Below are 16,466 nucleotides of genomic sequence, written 5' to 3'. Positions count from 1 at the left end.
AGTAATTTACTAAATAGCTTAAGAGCCACATCATCGAACTAAATGACATCCTGTGGCTGAAAGAGTTAATGCAGCTTACAAAAATGCCTACATTTATCTCTGATTAGCCCTGGTGGCGCAGTGGTTAACCTCTTGGCTGCTAACCGAAAGGTTGCCTGTTCAAACCCACCAGTTGCTCTGAGGAAGAATGATGTGGCAGTCTGTTTCCATAAAGGTTTACAATCTTGGAAACCCTCTGGAGCAGTTCTACTCTGTCTTATAGGGTCACTATGAGTTGGAATCGACTTGATGGTGATGGGTTTTGGTTACAGTGAAAATTAATACAAAGATAACTTCTTCATTTGAAAATGACATGCTTCCAGCTGGCATGCTGGTATCTAGACTCTTTGCTTTCAGACTCTTGCAGGTGATGGTACGGTCACATGTTCTCCTCAGAGACCTCTGCCTGCTCATAGGTCCCTTTGGGCACCATGTCAAAACAAAGCAAGTCCACTGAGTACCAGCCTTCAGGTACACCTCACCACCTGGCTGCAGGCTGGAGGAAGGGAATCCCGGTATTGTTGCTAGGTGCCACAAGCTCCTAGATACATAAGCCTATGATATTAGCTTATTAGGAATTTTAGTGGTCATCTCAATCAGTTTAGTGGTTTCCAACTTACTTCAGCATCAGAAGCACCCTGGGGACTTTTCAAAAAATACAGATTCATGAGCCCCACCCAGCCCTACTGAATCAGTATTTTTTAAAAGCTTCCCAAGTGACTCTGACGATCAGCCCGGTTTGGGAACCAATCGTAATCACCCACTCTCATTTTTTCAGATGAAGTCAGCAACTTGCCCAAGCTCAAAGGGCAATCTATTCAACAGATATTTATTTTGCAATTACTTTGTTCCAGACGCAGTGATTTAATAGCACAGAACCCAGGTCTTGAAATCCTTGTTAAAAATCTCTTTCCCACCTCACAATCTCTGACAGAAAAACCATACATTACATTATTTTTGAAATTACTTTTCTCTCTGTTATTTCACTCCTAATAATTATTACTTGATGCTAAAATGAAAGGCTTCTGCCTTTCCCGATCACCATTCTTCATGGCTGGTTAAAGGAGCCGTTAGAGTCTCCGGTGCCACTGCAGGTATAACCATCACTCGTGGGACTAGCAGCATTTTCCTTTGTTTAATTAAAGATTCCCTGCAACAGCGAGTAATTGAGCTGAGCCACGACTGTGTCTGGAACATTGCAATAAAGAGGAATGCCATTATTCACAGAGAGTGCCAATTTGACATTAATGGGTGTTCCCCTAGGCAGGCAATGGAACAACTGATAGGTTTCCCTATTCTGAATTTCCTCTGTTAAATGCTTAGCAAGCACAGTGGGGAAATGAGCTGAAACACAGACTAAAGGAATCACAAGAAACACTGAATTTACATTCACAGAATGGTCAGAATCTAGCAAGGAAAAAACAAACAAAAAATCAGATACAGGGCATGCTCATGTCAAAACTCTGCTAATGGCATAATTTGGGTGCCCTTCTTGCTAGATCACAGAATGTAATGAGGCAAAATGATTACGTTCTTTTCTTGCTTCTTGAGAATTCTAAGTTCTAGCTCTTCAGAGGGTAAGTAGGAGATTTAAAAGAATGCTTTTTTTCTGTTTATAAAAACACTAACTACATTGTCAAATGACACCAAAAATCTTGTTTTATCTAAGCTCCTTCCCCCTAGGTCCTGCCTTACTTCCCCTGAAGTTAGATACCTCTTTTTAGTATTGTACCAGCTCCCTGTAGCTCGTCATCATATAACAGCATTGGTAAGTCCCTGGTCTGGTGAATGATCTCTTGCTTACCTACCCCATCTGGACATCATCTTTTTAGATAGGAACAACATGAGTTTTACAGAGCCTTGGAGCAAGTGATTTCTCTCTTCCCTGTATGACACATTTTGACATGCAATGACTCTTATTGAGATCAGGTTCGGGTTACATCCCTAAGATCTTTCCATTTTGTGCTCACCGAGATGGTTGTTATACCCTGACAAGAACCTTTTATTTTACTGAAAACTGTTAATAAATGTATTTTATTTTTAGGTCCTACAACCCTAGTTCCTAAAGACTTTTCTCCAAAATAATAAACATATTACTTAAATGTTCTTAAACTGTGCTTTTCTTTTATATGTTCTCTGAGTTCTTAACAGCCTTCTTTCATAGTCCAAGGACCAATGGCGTATTTAGGTCTAGCACTCCGGGGACTGAAGTCCTGGCTGAGGAACATATTAGCTAAGTGACCTTGGTCAAGTTACTTCAACCCCTCTGGGCAGGGATGGATTACCCAATAAGCAAGGAACACACAAGCTTACCTGTGATTACTCACTAATCATGTGAAATTGTGCACTACAGACCAGCAAGTAAACACAAATAAGCCTGTGTGTACCTTGCTTACTGGTTAATCCATCTCTGCCTCTGGGCCTCCGTTTTCTCTCCAGCAAAATTAGGAAAATGGAGTATGGGGCCACTGAGGCCCCTTGCAGACCTCACAGTCTATGAAGAAGGCATCATGGTCCTTCAGGAACATCCACCATTGCCCATTTGCATTTGTAGTCTGGAAACATGCTCCTCCATTCATTTGTTTGTGTTTAAAGGTGTCACATGGTAAACCTAGGGTCCATCACAGAGAATCAGGTTTCTAGGTATGTTTTAGCAAAGCTGCTAAACAGCAGTCCATATCAGAGCCATGGAATGTTAGAGCCGGAAGGCTTCTGGGATGTCATCTAGTCCAATGCTCCCATTTTACAGATGAGGCAGCTGATGTCGCTTTTGCTTATATGATTTTTCTTTCTCATTATATTCTCCCCAGGACATTTAAAATTCTACTCTGCCTCTCTCATCTGTCTGCTCAGGTCTACACACATGCACACATACCACCCTTCTAACACCAGCAGTCTGTAAGGACTGAGATTCTAACAACCTTCCTCAACAGCTTGTCCTTGATAACTTTTTTTAAAAAATAATAATAAGCCAAATGCTTTTGTCTGTCTCGAGAAATGTGACCAAATAGCAAAATGTAATATTTAAAAAAGAGTAAACATTTGCTTGCTCTTGAGATACAAAGGATGTTGAGACTGAGAACTGATCTTTTTTATCTTATCAATTTTCTTGCTTTAGCACCTATGATGATAAAAAAAAAAAAAAGGATTAATTAGTATACTAAGATATTCTTGTTGTCCTTGGCAAACAGACAGTGAAAGAGACTACAAATAAAGAGGACTGCTTAGGGCCGGTCTCAGATAATTGAAGGCGCAGGGACTTCAGGTTTAAATGGTAGTGAGAGACTCTTCTGAGAAGAAGGACAAGTTCTGACATTCTAATATGCAAAGTTTATGAAAAGAAAAACTGGTTATTGCACTTATTGACTTTATCCTTCTCTCTCACAGCCATGAGCCTGTAAAACATCCCTAAAACAGCCCCCAGTTTGTGAAAAATAATTGGATGTAGTAGAAGATGCCTGTCTTCGAAGGGATACAGGGGAAAGAAGGGAGAATAAAAGGATCAGTACGTGATGTCTCCTGTTCAGTTAGATTCTAGGCACTTCTTGGAGCTAGGTTGTATGAAAATTTCTTCTCCTTTGTTCTCTGACACAAGGTTGTCGCAGCTGCAGCTGGAGAAAACCAGATGCCGCAGATACCCACGTACTGGAAGCAGTGGGAAAGGCACTTGTTAATTGTGCCGGTGCCAATCGGCTGCAGAGTAACGCGATGAGCTTTTTACTGGGCTGTGCAAAGAGGAAGCTGATTGATCTGCTGATAGCAGGAACTGCTTTTGCATTAGAGAAACAGGATTGACTTTTTAAAAATAAAACCAGAAGAAGTATGTGTTTCCATAGAGTATCAAGGCAAATGCTCACAGATTTACTGACGTGTGGCTATGCCAAAAAAGAAGGAAGGTGCAGTGTTCAGCTGTGAATGGGTCATTTCCCTGGAAAGTGAGGTTCTTTAACCAAATACAATTTAGCAATAATTGAAAGGCAACGGAATCAGAATCTAAACGGTATTCACTCACTTTAACATACAGATTGGCAGATTCTGCAGGACTTATTAAATCAAAATATAGTTCAAATAGATACAAATAGAGTTGGCTTTAAGCATGAGATCAGGAATCCATAGTAATTAAACAGGACGCATGCCAGTAGCTGAGGATCATTATGTAAAGCACTTCTTGTCACTGCCGTGTGTTAAATGCCAGCAACGAGGCAACTGAGAATAACAGATAAAGGCTCAGATCGGGAAGATAACAAGGCTGCTGGCAAAAGACAAAATCTTTCAGAGACATGGAAGTTTCTGTTGCCTCTTCCCATCCTCCCCCCAACTTATCTTTAAGACATAACTTAGCAACGCAATGGTCAAATTATTTCCAAAGCTTATTCTCAGGGACCCAATCTCTCTAGAATTATTCTCCAACCATATCCCTTACAGACTACCTAAGAGGAAACCTTTTGCTCAAAGCCCAGTTATTGGAAGCATTTAAATAATACTGTCAGAGGAGCCACTGGAGCTGTCCCTACTGTTTGGGTGATTGCAGGACACCCACCCCCAACCATCAGAGGTCTTGGCAGAGATGGAAGTGGGTGGGTATATAAAGGGTATATAATCAGCCCATTAATAACCATCTATCTTTGATGAGTATTTTCATTCTTTTTTTTTTAATATCACCTTCTTGCTTATTTTTTTTCCCTTTAAAGACTGCCCTTACTTCTTATTTAAATGGATTTGTTTTTATGCGACTTAACCCTATCCCAAAATTACATAGGGATGCCCCTGATGGGTTGCAGCACTTCATATTGAAAAATGTCAGTTATGGGGCAAGTTTCCCAGTTCATATCTTACCTAAGAAAGTGTTTGAAATGTATTCAGACACCTGGTTCCCTGATCGGCTCATCTCTGACAGGTGTGTCAGCTCCCGGTTCAGCATTCTTTTAAACTGTGCATGAAAAACACAAAAAAATACATCAACCAGCTAAACCATAGCATGTTATCACTTTAAATATTTCCGACTTTACTATCTAAAGGCCAAGAAATTGGATGAACATATATCATTAGATGAGTGACGCTGCTTTTACAAAAAATCATGACATTTTAATTCAAAATGACTCCAATGTCACCCTTAGATTTCTTTCTTAGAGATTTTCTTCAGATTTCTTAGAATTAACATCTGATTTCTTTTGGAGGTACACATATAGGAAAAGTGATTTCAATATAGGTCAAGATAATTTCACTTGAACATATAACTACATTTTAAAATACATATATTAGAAATTAGCTTTAAAATATAATTTGAGTTTACCCAGCCAAAAGGAGATTATATGTGAAAAGTTAACGGCAAAACAAAGGAGGGGAGGGTGGGGAGGGCAATATCATCCTTTAAAAATAATTTAAAAAAAAATTAAAAATAGAGTTTAGTAAAGAGAACAGGATTAATAGATAGAAGACAGCACAGTATATTTAAATACAATGTAATGTAACATGCCCTTATTTCACAATAAGCAGCCACGGTGGACTAAGTGATAACACAAATTAAATCATTACAGATAGGTTCCACACCACAGAAAACATAGAGATGTAAACGTTTCATATTCTACCAAGGACACAGAATAGAATCAAATGAACCCACCTTGATGTAACCCCAAGATACAGATAACAAATAGTTTGCCTCAGGCATTTTGGAATGCTCTGGTTGCCACAATCCACAAATCCCTTTGAAAGAATTCACAGTGCAGAGAGAGCAATCTCGAAAGGACCACAAAAACCTTGCAGATCCAGTGGTAAAATCATTAAAACTTATAAAAGACAAAGTCTCCAAAACTTAAGGCATTTCCTAATCCAAACAAAGCCCATCTTCGGATTCCCTTCTCTCAAGAAGCCTACGCTCCTGCTTATTTCCTGGCAGAAGAGAGTAATGAAATCAGGGATTGCACGAAGGCTCTGCAAAAGCCTGTCCAAATGTATTCAGCTGGCTGCACTTATAAATTACAAATAGTCCCAGTGGCTGAAGGGGTTTCCACTTTCTATTAGTCCTGCTTGGCTGAACTCTGCAAGGAAGGAGCAATTCTGCTTTCCTGAGGAGTTGCCAGACTGGGAAACACAGCCATCTTTTAAAAAGGAGAAGATTAAAATGGAGGAAGCCCCATGAATATTTAAGCAAATCTGAAGTAGGTATCCTCCCCCCTTTCAACTAGGTGTTCCTTAACCCTCTCCACTGCGGAGACAAGTACTTTGCAGATGCAGCCTCCACACAAAGCTTGGCCACTCTAATTGTTTCAAAGTGACAGTGCATTAGACTCATTTACTTTCTGATTTTTTTTTTTTAAAGAAACAGTTAAAACTGTGAATGTTTTCAGACTAAGCTTTCAGTATACTAGCTTTTTTTTTTTTAAACTCTTTTTTTTGGGAGGTGGTTTGCAAACCAACAGTATGCTGACACACCTCGCCTTCTTCACAATGAAAAGTATAGGGACAGAATTTATTTATTTCATTTTAAAAGTACCTTCATGTGTAAAAGGCAATTTTCTGCACGCCGTCAGATCATTAATATGCATATTAGATTGCATTTGACAAATGCATCAAACACATTTAACCTTTTCATCTAGGATGGAGAGTGTGTTAGGAAATAGAAGGCATGATTGCTGAATGAATGATGACTTATTTGTGGTTGTGAATTATTACGCTTTTTTTTTTTTTTTGGTGTTTTCATTATGTATCTTCTAATTCACGTTGGAAATACTTAGGAGTTAAATTGACTTTTATTTTAACAATCTAGAGCACGTTGACAAATTCATCCTTTTCTTTTGGGCTTTTCTTTCTCTCCCTCTCTTCCTTTCCTTGTCAGCATTAGAGCATTGACAAGAGGAAAGACTAAGACTCGAGCCTACTGAAGACGAACTTCCGCCCTATCCATTCCTATGCCACTCCCTTCCTTCTCCCTCCCTCTACAACCCCACCCCTGGGCTCCTAGGAGTTCAAGTACAGCATGTAAAAGGAATAGCAAGGCACCATGGCAACAGCCCCCACATGCAATTGGCTCTCTTTTCTGTGAGGCTGTCCCCTTTCAGATGAGCATCCTGCACTGACAATGGCTTCACTTCAAACATCTAAGCCCCGGTCACGCCATTGACAGTGCCCAAGAGACCCGGCCTTTTGAGGTGAAACCAATGCAAGTCAGTATTGCTGTCCACTGGCTTACTCCCCTACACATTGTCCTTAAAGAGGCACAATCACCCTCTTTCTGGATTACCCTGCTCATGTATGTGTGTGTTTTCCATGACACAATATGTTGGTAACTGTAACCAGGGATCTCTGAATCAATCACCTCAGCTAGTATGTTTTACTTATTTAACCTCCATGCAATTTCGAACTCCAGAAACATTCCAATTTATTTATTTTTTAAGACCTAACTGCTCAGTCACGATGGCTTCTCATTTTCTGTCCTCCAAAGACAGTCAGTAACATTGAAGATTTAGAAGCTGGAAAAGATCTTGCATTCTGATCAATCAGCTGAATTTTGGCAAAGTAGCAAACTTAACTTGGACCATCGTAAAAAATATCTTGTAAAAAGCTTAGAGTCAGATGATTTCTTTCATAATTAGTTTGGGGCACTAGACTAAGCCAAATGAAACATTCAAACAACCATCCTCATTCTGGTTATTCTGGTCTCTTTGAAGTACTTAGGAATAATTTGGAGTCCATCAGGTTTGCACTAGTTCAATAATGCCATTTATCATGTATTTGACAAATATTTATTGAACACCTAAAATGTGCCTGGCAATACATTGGGCAAATAGACCAAAAAAGCCCAAACCCATCGCCGTTGAGTCAATTCTAACTCATAGCGAACTTGTAGGACAGAGTAGAACCCCATAGGGTTTCCAAGAAGCGGCTGGTGGATTCGAACTGCCAACCTTTTGGTTAGCAGCCAAGCTCTTAACCACAGAGCCACCAGGGCTTTTCATGTTTTTAATCAGCTTACATTCTAGTAGAAATTCATATATATCAGGGCATGTTGGTTAACCACAATTGTTAATAGTCTGGAGAGAATGGGACCAGTTCTTTATTAGCCATACACATATTGCTCAGTTCAGAAGACAGAAAGCAATAGGAAACTGAATCATAACATGTCAGGAGATGAACATCTCTTCTCCTTATTTTCTTTCCTCCCACTACTGGAGGACCCTGACAAAATACAGTATTAATCATCCCCGTGTGTAATGTAGGTCGGGCAGGTGGCTCTTGGCCACAAGGCTGAGAATAAACTGAACTCCTCACCCTTCCTGCATACTTACCAAGGGATCAGTGTACTCATGTATGTAGTTAACAGATAAATGCCACTTCCCTCCTCTTGCCTAAATAAGTTTTTCTACGAGTCTTTTGCTAAGGGCATGGCAATGCCACCAAAAAACAAAGTCATCTTAAGGCAACCATAAAACACGTGATACTAATACGATGAAGTACGTAAATGGAGGTCACTCCATGTCAGAAACTGACCCAGTCCTTTAAATGTTGCTTAGCAACAACTGTTGGTTTTCCTCCTCCAAAAGGGAGGGCCCAACCACATTGACTAAGGCAATCATTGCTCTCATCAAAAAGCATTTATGAAGGACTCACTTATGTCAGGCCCTATACAAACTAAGGAAGGCAGACACGGCCTTTGAGGAGCAGACAGGGGGTATCTTATATATTCTAGTGACGTAGAGTGCAATTAGTGCTGGGTTGGGTGTGAGATGTATTAAGGAATGGAATAGATGTGAATTATGTTTGAGGTTAAGGCTGAGGAGACAGTTCAGGAGCAAAACTTGGTTGGGCTTCGGCATCTGTCTCCCATCTAGAAGTTGTTTCTCTTGAGCCAGAAGGCAGCCGTGATGTAGTGAGTGAATCTTGACATTCATGCTCAGCTCTCACTGTCTTGAAAAGTCAGAACTCTCACGTGTAAAATGGGAGTGGTGCATGATTTTAGGATCTCAGCCTCTCAGCCTTAACCTTTCATGATTCTATGATAAATTTTGTGCCTGAGCTCATTATTTACCAGCAACCAATACTTCCCAGAAAGCAAAACACCTCAACACTACTGAGAAAAACAGGTCAAATCGGAAATGCGTAAGAATAAGTCCATAAGAACGAGTCACCAACAAAGGAAGAGAAGTATTTATCATCCCTGCAGAGTTTTATATTCTAAGACTCTTGGAGTCTCCCTACCTACTTATCCTGAGTAAAACTGTGTCCTAAGGAGTTCCAGGATTGAAAAGGAATGGACATTATTTACTTTATCAAATGCAATAGAAAACTCCACAAACAAGAACACACTATTTCAACGATAAATGTGTCTCTGCTGCCTAATGTACATAGATCCTATTTTTCTGTTAAGAATCTGCCTTCACAAAAAAAACCCTGTTACAGTCTACCCAGAAATAATGTCCCCAGAGGAAATGGCCAAAGCCTCTTTCCAACACAGACAAGCAGAGTTTGTGAATGAACCCTTAGTAAAGCAAATTCCTCCCGTGTCTCTTGAAGCTCAAACTCAGCACTAGGTTTACTAACATTGCTAGAAATCACAGTGTTTTTGAGAAAACAGAAAAAGCTATCATTATTTATTTATATATACGACTAAATACTGCTTTCCTGCCCATACCCATAACCTTTGCCGCCGAGTCGATTCCGACTGCTTTCCTAGAATATATCTTTTCTATAAAATCATCTGTGTTTTTTTTTCCATAAAAAAAAAAAAAAAACCCATTGCCGTGAAGTCGATCCCAACTATAGTGACCCCATAGGATAGAATAGAACTGCCTGATAGGATTTCTAAGGAGGGGCTGGTGGATTCGAATTGCTGACCTTTTGGTTAGCAGCTGAATGCTTAACCATTGCTTCCCCAGAGCTTCCTTTAATACCATGAAGTTATTTTAAAAACATACAATGACTAGCAAAAAGTGAAATTCAATCACGTGTAACATGAACATTTTGTTTTGTGGCTTCAATTTTACTTTAGTTTTGATGCTACATACACAGATTATTTTTTTCAGAGCCTATTTCTTCTGAAGCGGTCAAACTCTTCATCATTTTTCTATATTTCTCATCAGAAGACTAGTTTGGGTTTTCTGCAAAGATCTACAAGCAGGCCAGTTAACTAATGGTCTTGGTAACGAGTTCTTAGTTAAATTTATCAAATGACAGATTAGGATGGTCTCAGAGAGTCCATCCAGACCTAAAATTTGGTAATTTGACATTTCTAAGAATAAATCCAGAACCATACTATCACTTAATACCTGGAAATCATTTAGTGAGTGAGTCCAAAACGATCAAAAACATTCTCCAGCATTTCGGAGGCTAGAAAAAGCAAGCATTTTCCTGTCATTGATAACTTCATGTTGAAATCAGTAGGAGAAAACTGTGCGGATGAAAAAAGTGCCAAGGAGAGGAAGACAGCCCCAGTAACTACCCCTGTGGGTGGCTGTCTACGCATGAGCCCAGCTGTGAGACAGGCGCCTTATTGTGTGGGATCTTCCTGTTTTTGCAGTATGAAACTCTGCCGAAGTCATTAAAGTCACAATGACTTTATTAGGGACTAAACTTCGACTCATATTTTGCACTTTGTTAGTCATAACTTATCAAGAATTCCTGAGTAGCAGGAAAATGAAGGGCAGAAAATTCCTTCTGAAATCACAGAACACTAGTAGTGGTAGAAGTTAAAACTGTGAGAAATGGAATTAAGGAGAGCTCTCTGTCTCAGCTCTGACACTAACAAGATGTGCAATTTTGGGTAAAATGTATCGACTTCATGAGGCTCTAGTTTCTTTAGCTGTGAGCTAAGTTCCTTTTGCTATAAAATGGCTAATTTCCAAGCTTTCTCTGATTTAGAAGAAATTGCTTCTCCCATACCCTCAATTTGAGAAGGGAAGAAACTAAGACTCAAAGATGTGAAGGACTATAACCCCTAAGAACGTACACTTTTGTTTGTAAAATAGGACTTAAAAACAATAACTGGGATATAGTGTGCTTTCTCTGAAACCCTTTATCAGACTCACAAATTCCATAATTCTTAACATTTATGATTATTTGACAATGCACATGTCATCTCTTCCATCTTTCTGTCTGTTATTTCTATGGTCTGTGTGAAACTTGATGCTCAGGTTCTTCACAGACATATTGTTTTTTTCTTATTTGAAAGGTGAGATGGAATTAAATTGGATAAAAGAAGGAATGACATGTAATTGTCCTTTAATAGCTACTTAACCAGGGACTATAATTCCAGGATGGGACATCCTTGCAAACAAGTTTTGCTGGACTGCTATTGGGAGCATGTAATCTAAAATATAACCTCTGGAGTCTTTGGAGCAAAATCCCTGATACACCAGAAAACACATGTCATTCCATCTATGTACCAAATGAGAAAGATACTCTCCTAAACATATGGAAATTCAGTGATTCTCTTCTTAGCTGCCCAGTGATGTAGTCACACACAATGAATACATATGTAATGAAAAACAAGCAAGAACACCTTCACCAAAATTCTGTAACAAAATATTAGCATTTATGATGAAGCAAAAATAGAATAAATTCCACTTGCCAGTTAGAGGGCAAGTGACATTTTAAAAGGCAAAGTAGATTACGCCTTTAAACAGAGGATTAAAAAAAAAAATCCAAACAGTTTGAATACAACAGCTCTACAACTTGAAACCAAGTCTCTAACAGTCCTAAACTTTTCTTTGGTATTTCTTCCTGTCCATATATCTCTTCTGCTGCTGTCCATTTTTCTTAGAATTTCTGAAAACTTCTCAAGACGGGACATGGCCCTCATTATTGGGATACTGAAAACTTGACCTTTCCTAGACCCAAACTAATTCCCATAAGAATGTTTAGAGAAATTTCTCATGATCTAGCATTCCCCAAGCTCTGAAAGTTGCTGCAGAGACAGTGTTATATAGATAAAAGACATCATAAATATTTATGCCTGATACTATTACATGCATTATACATTTTTAAACTATTTATGTGTGTGTGTGTGTAGGGTTGCCAGATTTAGCAAGTAGAAATTTGGGATGCCAGTTAAATCCGATCTTCAGATAAACATTTTTTTTTTTTTTTGGTATTAATATGTCCCAAATATTGCCTGTCCCAAATGTATTTTATCTGGTAGCTCTACACATGTAAAGAGATTGGATTTCAAAGTCATACGATCTTCATTATGTGTCAGGCTTAGGGGAACTGTATATTTGTAGACAATTTAAAATTTTCAAACCTGTTCTTTTTGACAGAAACTTTTCCTTCTGGTGAGCTATACTCTAAGATCTGTAACTATTAGAGCATCACAATTTTATTTTATTTTACATACTCTTTCCTCCCCTTTAATCTGGCTGTTAATAGAGATAGACAAAAAAGGTACTTCAGTGGATTTGGGGTGCTGAGCTCATAATTGGTGCCCTGGTGGCACAGTGGTTAAGAACTCGGCTGCTAACCAAAAGATTGACAGCTCGAATCCACCAGCCACTCCTTGGAAACCATATGGGGCAGTCCTCTGTTCTATAGGGTTACTATGAGTCGGAATCAACTCCAAGACAATGGGTTTGTTTTTATTGACCCCATAATTAAAAAACAAAACCCGTTGCCGTTGATAGAGCAGAGGCTTCCCTTCCCCCTCCCCCACCAATGGATAACAAGAATTATCACAGCATCCCAGAAAAATCCAGGTACACTACTACTTCGTTACTCTTTTGCTTTTTCATTTAAGCCTTCCACAACATTTTCTGTGCAGGCGTAATGGCTAATATTTAACCTCAAGCTTCTAAAGCCAGTTCTAAGGCCACAGGGTATTTAATATGATTCCAAAGCAGATGACTAAGGTTTCTTTTAACTCATTATATTTTTTAAAATGAGAAATTTCACCCTGGATTAGATCATCTACTCCAGTATCCTCTCCTGGTCAGCAGAAGACATGATATACACCTAAGAACCTTCGTATCTTATTTGAAGGCAATGACACAGAACTCACTCACCAAGCATTCTACTTTATTTTCACAATCCCATAAGGATTTATCACGATTCCCTTTAAAAACCAATTTCCATTTTCAGTTTGTATAATAACTCCTAGGTTATTTTAAATCCTGCATGAAGCATTGCTTTTGAAAGTTTCCATTATATTTTGCATCCATAAAAATCTACTGTAGTTGTTTTTGAGATTGCGATCCCTTTAAAAACACCACATATTTTGTTTAATATGAATTAAATTGATTTCAGCTAAGGTAAAAGATGATGGGATGCTTCAAAACCTGTCCTGGGAATCTTTGCTTCTAGATTAGTAGTTTTTTAGAGGTGAGACAGCCAGATAATCTGACAATTCTCAAGTTTAACTCTGTTGTTATTAGGTGCTGTCAAGTCAATTCTGGCTCATAGCTTAACTCTGGGGCCCATCAAATAAATACAAGAAAACCCTTGGCTACACAGACTTGTCCTTTTCATCCCTGAATGTCTATATATTATCTGTTTTGGTATTTTGGTATTCTCCATGCTAGAATAATCAATAACCAGTTTTCATCGAGACAGCTCCGACTAATGGTGACACCATGTGTGTCACAGTAGAGCTATGTTTCATAGGGTTTTCAGTGGCTGCTTTTCCAGAAGTAGATCATCAGGCCTTCCTTGTGAGACACCTACAATTTGAGAAGAATCTGCCACAGGTTGGAGGTTTAAACCACGAAGGATGAAAATCAATAGTCTTAAGTACTTTTATCCTACACACACGCTCAAAAAGGTTACATTTGTGCACCATTTTGTTTTTCCTGTTATTAGGTACCAGAGGATGTATGCTTTGCACAACATTGCACCCCACAGATGTATAGATTTGTTGAGTTCCTGGAGGATTATAAAGACAGTTTCAGAGTCTGCCTCATAGATCATGCATGAAGTAGAGGGGATGCTGGTTATAGTCTCGCCTTATCATGCGGCCCTAAAACCACAAAGGTAACTCTAACAGCAAACCCAACATCATAAAAGCTTGATGCAGGATTTGCTGAATATCCAAGTGAGGCTGGAAGTAAATCAAACTTCAGTTTGCACCCCTGTATGGTAACTTCTTTATTTTCTTTTTTATGGTAACTTAGTCTGAAAAGCTGGGAAAATGGTGGAGTCTCTTGGAGACTAAGTGTTTCCAACTTGAAAATACGAGGGTTAAAAATACAGTCATTGGCAAGGTTTCTGAGACCTAGTAGGTGTTCTTCATTCCACGGGATTTGTACTTGAAGAAGCTAGTTTTTGTCTCTGAATTTTCAGATGATCTACTTCATCTCGGGTTTGCATTTGGGTGGAGGTTTCGGTTGGATCTTCAACACCTAAACTCTTTCCTTTCTTCTCATTGTTGACAGCAGCTTATACAACTAACTACAGATTTCCCACAATATGCTGCTGCAGGTGTGATACAGTGCTATGTCATGTGGATTACGTGACACATGAGTTACTCACAGAAGTTCAGGCTCGCTGGTTGACATTTAGATTATTCACCAGTCTAAGGAGTGTAAACCAGAATTGCCAGAAACACAGACGAAGCATGGCAAATGAAGAACATAATTCAAAATATCCTTATGTTAAAGCCATACCATTCCAAGGCCTATTTGGGGATGTCTGGCTATTGCTAACTCTATCCATTTATGCTTCCTTGGCTTAGCCTATTTCCTCAAATTAAAAGCCTTTAGGACTCTTTATGCATTGACCAAAAGCCATGAGAGACTGCACACTTCCTGACAAAAGAATAACTGCACCAAGTACATGTTTTGCTCAGATTTGCATGACTGAAGTCAATCTGGTAACACATTTGACTTAATTGAATATATGCATGGGGTAGGGGTGGGAGAAGCTTCAGCATAGGCCATGAATGAAAAACATAACCAAACAATGGCAGAGTGATCAGGCTGCTCTACTCCAGACACAACAGATATGCAGTGTGGCTGAGTTACAGACACAACATGGGCTCATAAATATGCTCCCAGCCGAGAATGCGACAGTCATTGCCAGTCACTGAAAGGCTTCGATTCTGGTCCACAGGATGCAAAGTTTTCAAGGGAAAGGTAAGCCAAATGCCTCATTGCCAAACCAAACAAAAGCCCCATGCTTCACAGTTCTGTGTCTAAAGAAAGAACATTTGTCCCCTACAACCTGTTCTCTATTATCTGACTTTGAACGTAAGAGGAGGCTCAGGAGCAAGCTTTTGCTGCCTCTGACGGGGTTGTAAAGAGTCAGTGTGAGCCAAATGGGCATTTCTTCTCCAACCTAACAAATGGAAAAACCGGAATTAAATATGGCAAGTACCTGACATATCATGGTTCCTGGGTTCTAATGGATTTGCTGCTGACAACATATTTGGTCCTCTTTTAATTGATTCAACACATATTTATTGAATGCCTACCATATGCAGTTCTATTCTGTCCTATAGGGTCGCTATGAGTTGGAATCGACTCCACGGCAATGAGTTTGGTTGTTTTTGTTTTACCATATGCCTATAAAAAAAAAAAAAGCAGAAACCCATTGCTGTCGAGTCAATTCTGACTCATAGCAACCTTATAGGACCGTGTAGAACTGCCCTATAGGGTTTTCAAAGATTGGATTCAAATTGGTGACCTTTTGGTTAGCAGCCATAGCTTAACGTAGCTCTTAACCACTGCACCACCAGGGCTTCTATAGCTGTTCTAAATGCTGAAGTTACAATAATACCTTGTTGGGTTTCTGGAAAACTTACAAAAGTAGTTTCAGAGTCAGCTGTATAGGTCACGCATGCAGTTGAGGAGACGCTGGTTACTGCCGTGCCTTACCAGTGGGCCCTAACAGCGCAAAGGAGACTCTGACAGCAAACCCAACATCATAAGAGCGTGATGGAAGGTCAGCTGAATACCGAACTGAGTCTGGAAATTAACTGAACTTCAGTTTGCATCTCTGTATGGTAACTTAGTCTGAGAAACTAGGCATGCTGTTCTCAATTGGCAATATTGGCATGTCCCCAATAACTTTACAGTTTAATGAAGAAGATGAGTAAAACTACATTCAACAATAAAGCAAAAATCACACGCTGTGATAGCAAATAGTAAAACAAGCAAGCTGATGCATACAGTAATTAAAGAAGGTCTCTTCCAAGGGTGAACATTTAAACTGAGACCTGAAAAATAAGAAGGAGCCTTGGTGTATCTCTAGCTTTAAAAATTCTATGATGATATGTTTTGTTAACCAACCAAGACTTATTAGAATATAACAAACCACCACATGGATTTTCCTTTAATTTTCATTCTTAAAGCATTTGACTTTGGAGCCAAGAGAACAAAATTTGATTCCAAGCATTGCCACTTAGTAGCTGAAGAGCTTGGACAAATCACTTATCCCTCTCGAATCTTCACATCTGAAAATTGGGATATAATATTGTTTTTCTCATGCAGCCCTGGTGGTGCAGTGGT

The 16,466-nt window shown here is 39.2% G+C and overlaps 1 protein-coding gene across 1 annotated transcript in view; it reads right to left on the bottom strand.

The window, feature by feature from the left end:
• Positions 1 to 16,466, bottom strand: part of PDE4B (phosphodiesterase 4B) — a 42,938-nt gene that overhangs the window by 13,229 nt on the left and 13,243 nt on the right. The window contains exon 2 of the mRNA XM_023549497.2: positions 4,876 to 4,969. Coding sequence (XP_023405265.1) covers positions 4,876 to 4,969 — 94 coding nt within the window. The remainder of the gene's footprint in view (positions 1 to 4,875; positions 4,970 to 16,466) is intronic.

Source organism: Loxodonta africana, chromosome 3 (assembly GCF_030014295.1).
Source record: "Loxodonta africana isolate mLoxAfr1 chromosome 3, mLoxAfr1.hap2, whole genome shotgun sequence".
In the NCBI taxonomy this organism is placed as follows: domain Eukaryota; kingdom Metazoa; phylum Chordata; class Mammalia; order Proboscidea; family Elephantidae; genus Loxodonta; species Loxodonta africana.
The sequence above is the reverse complement of the archived record's forward strand: the minus strand, read 5'-3'. Positions and strand labels throughout refer to the sequence as shown.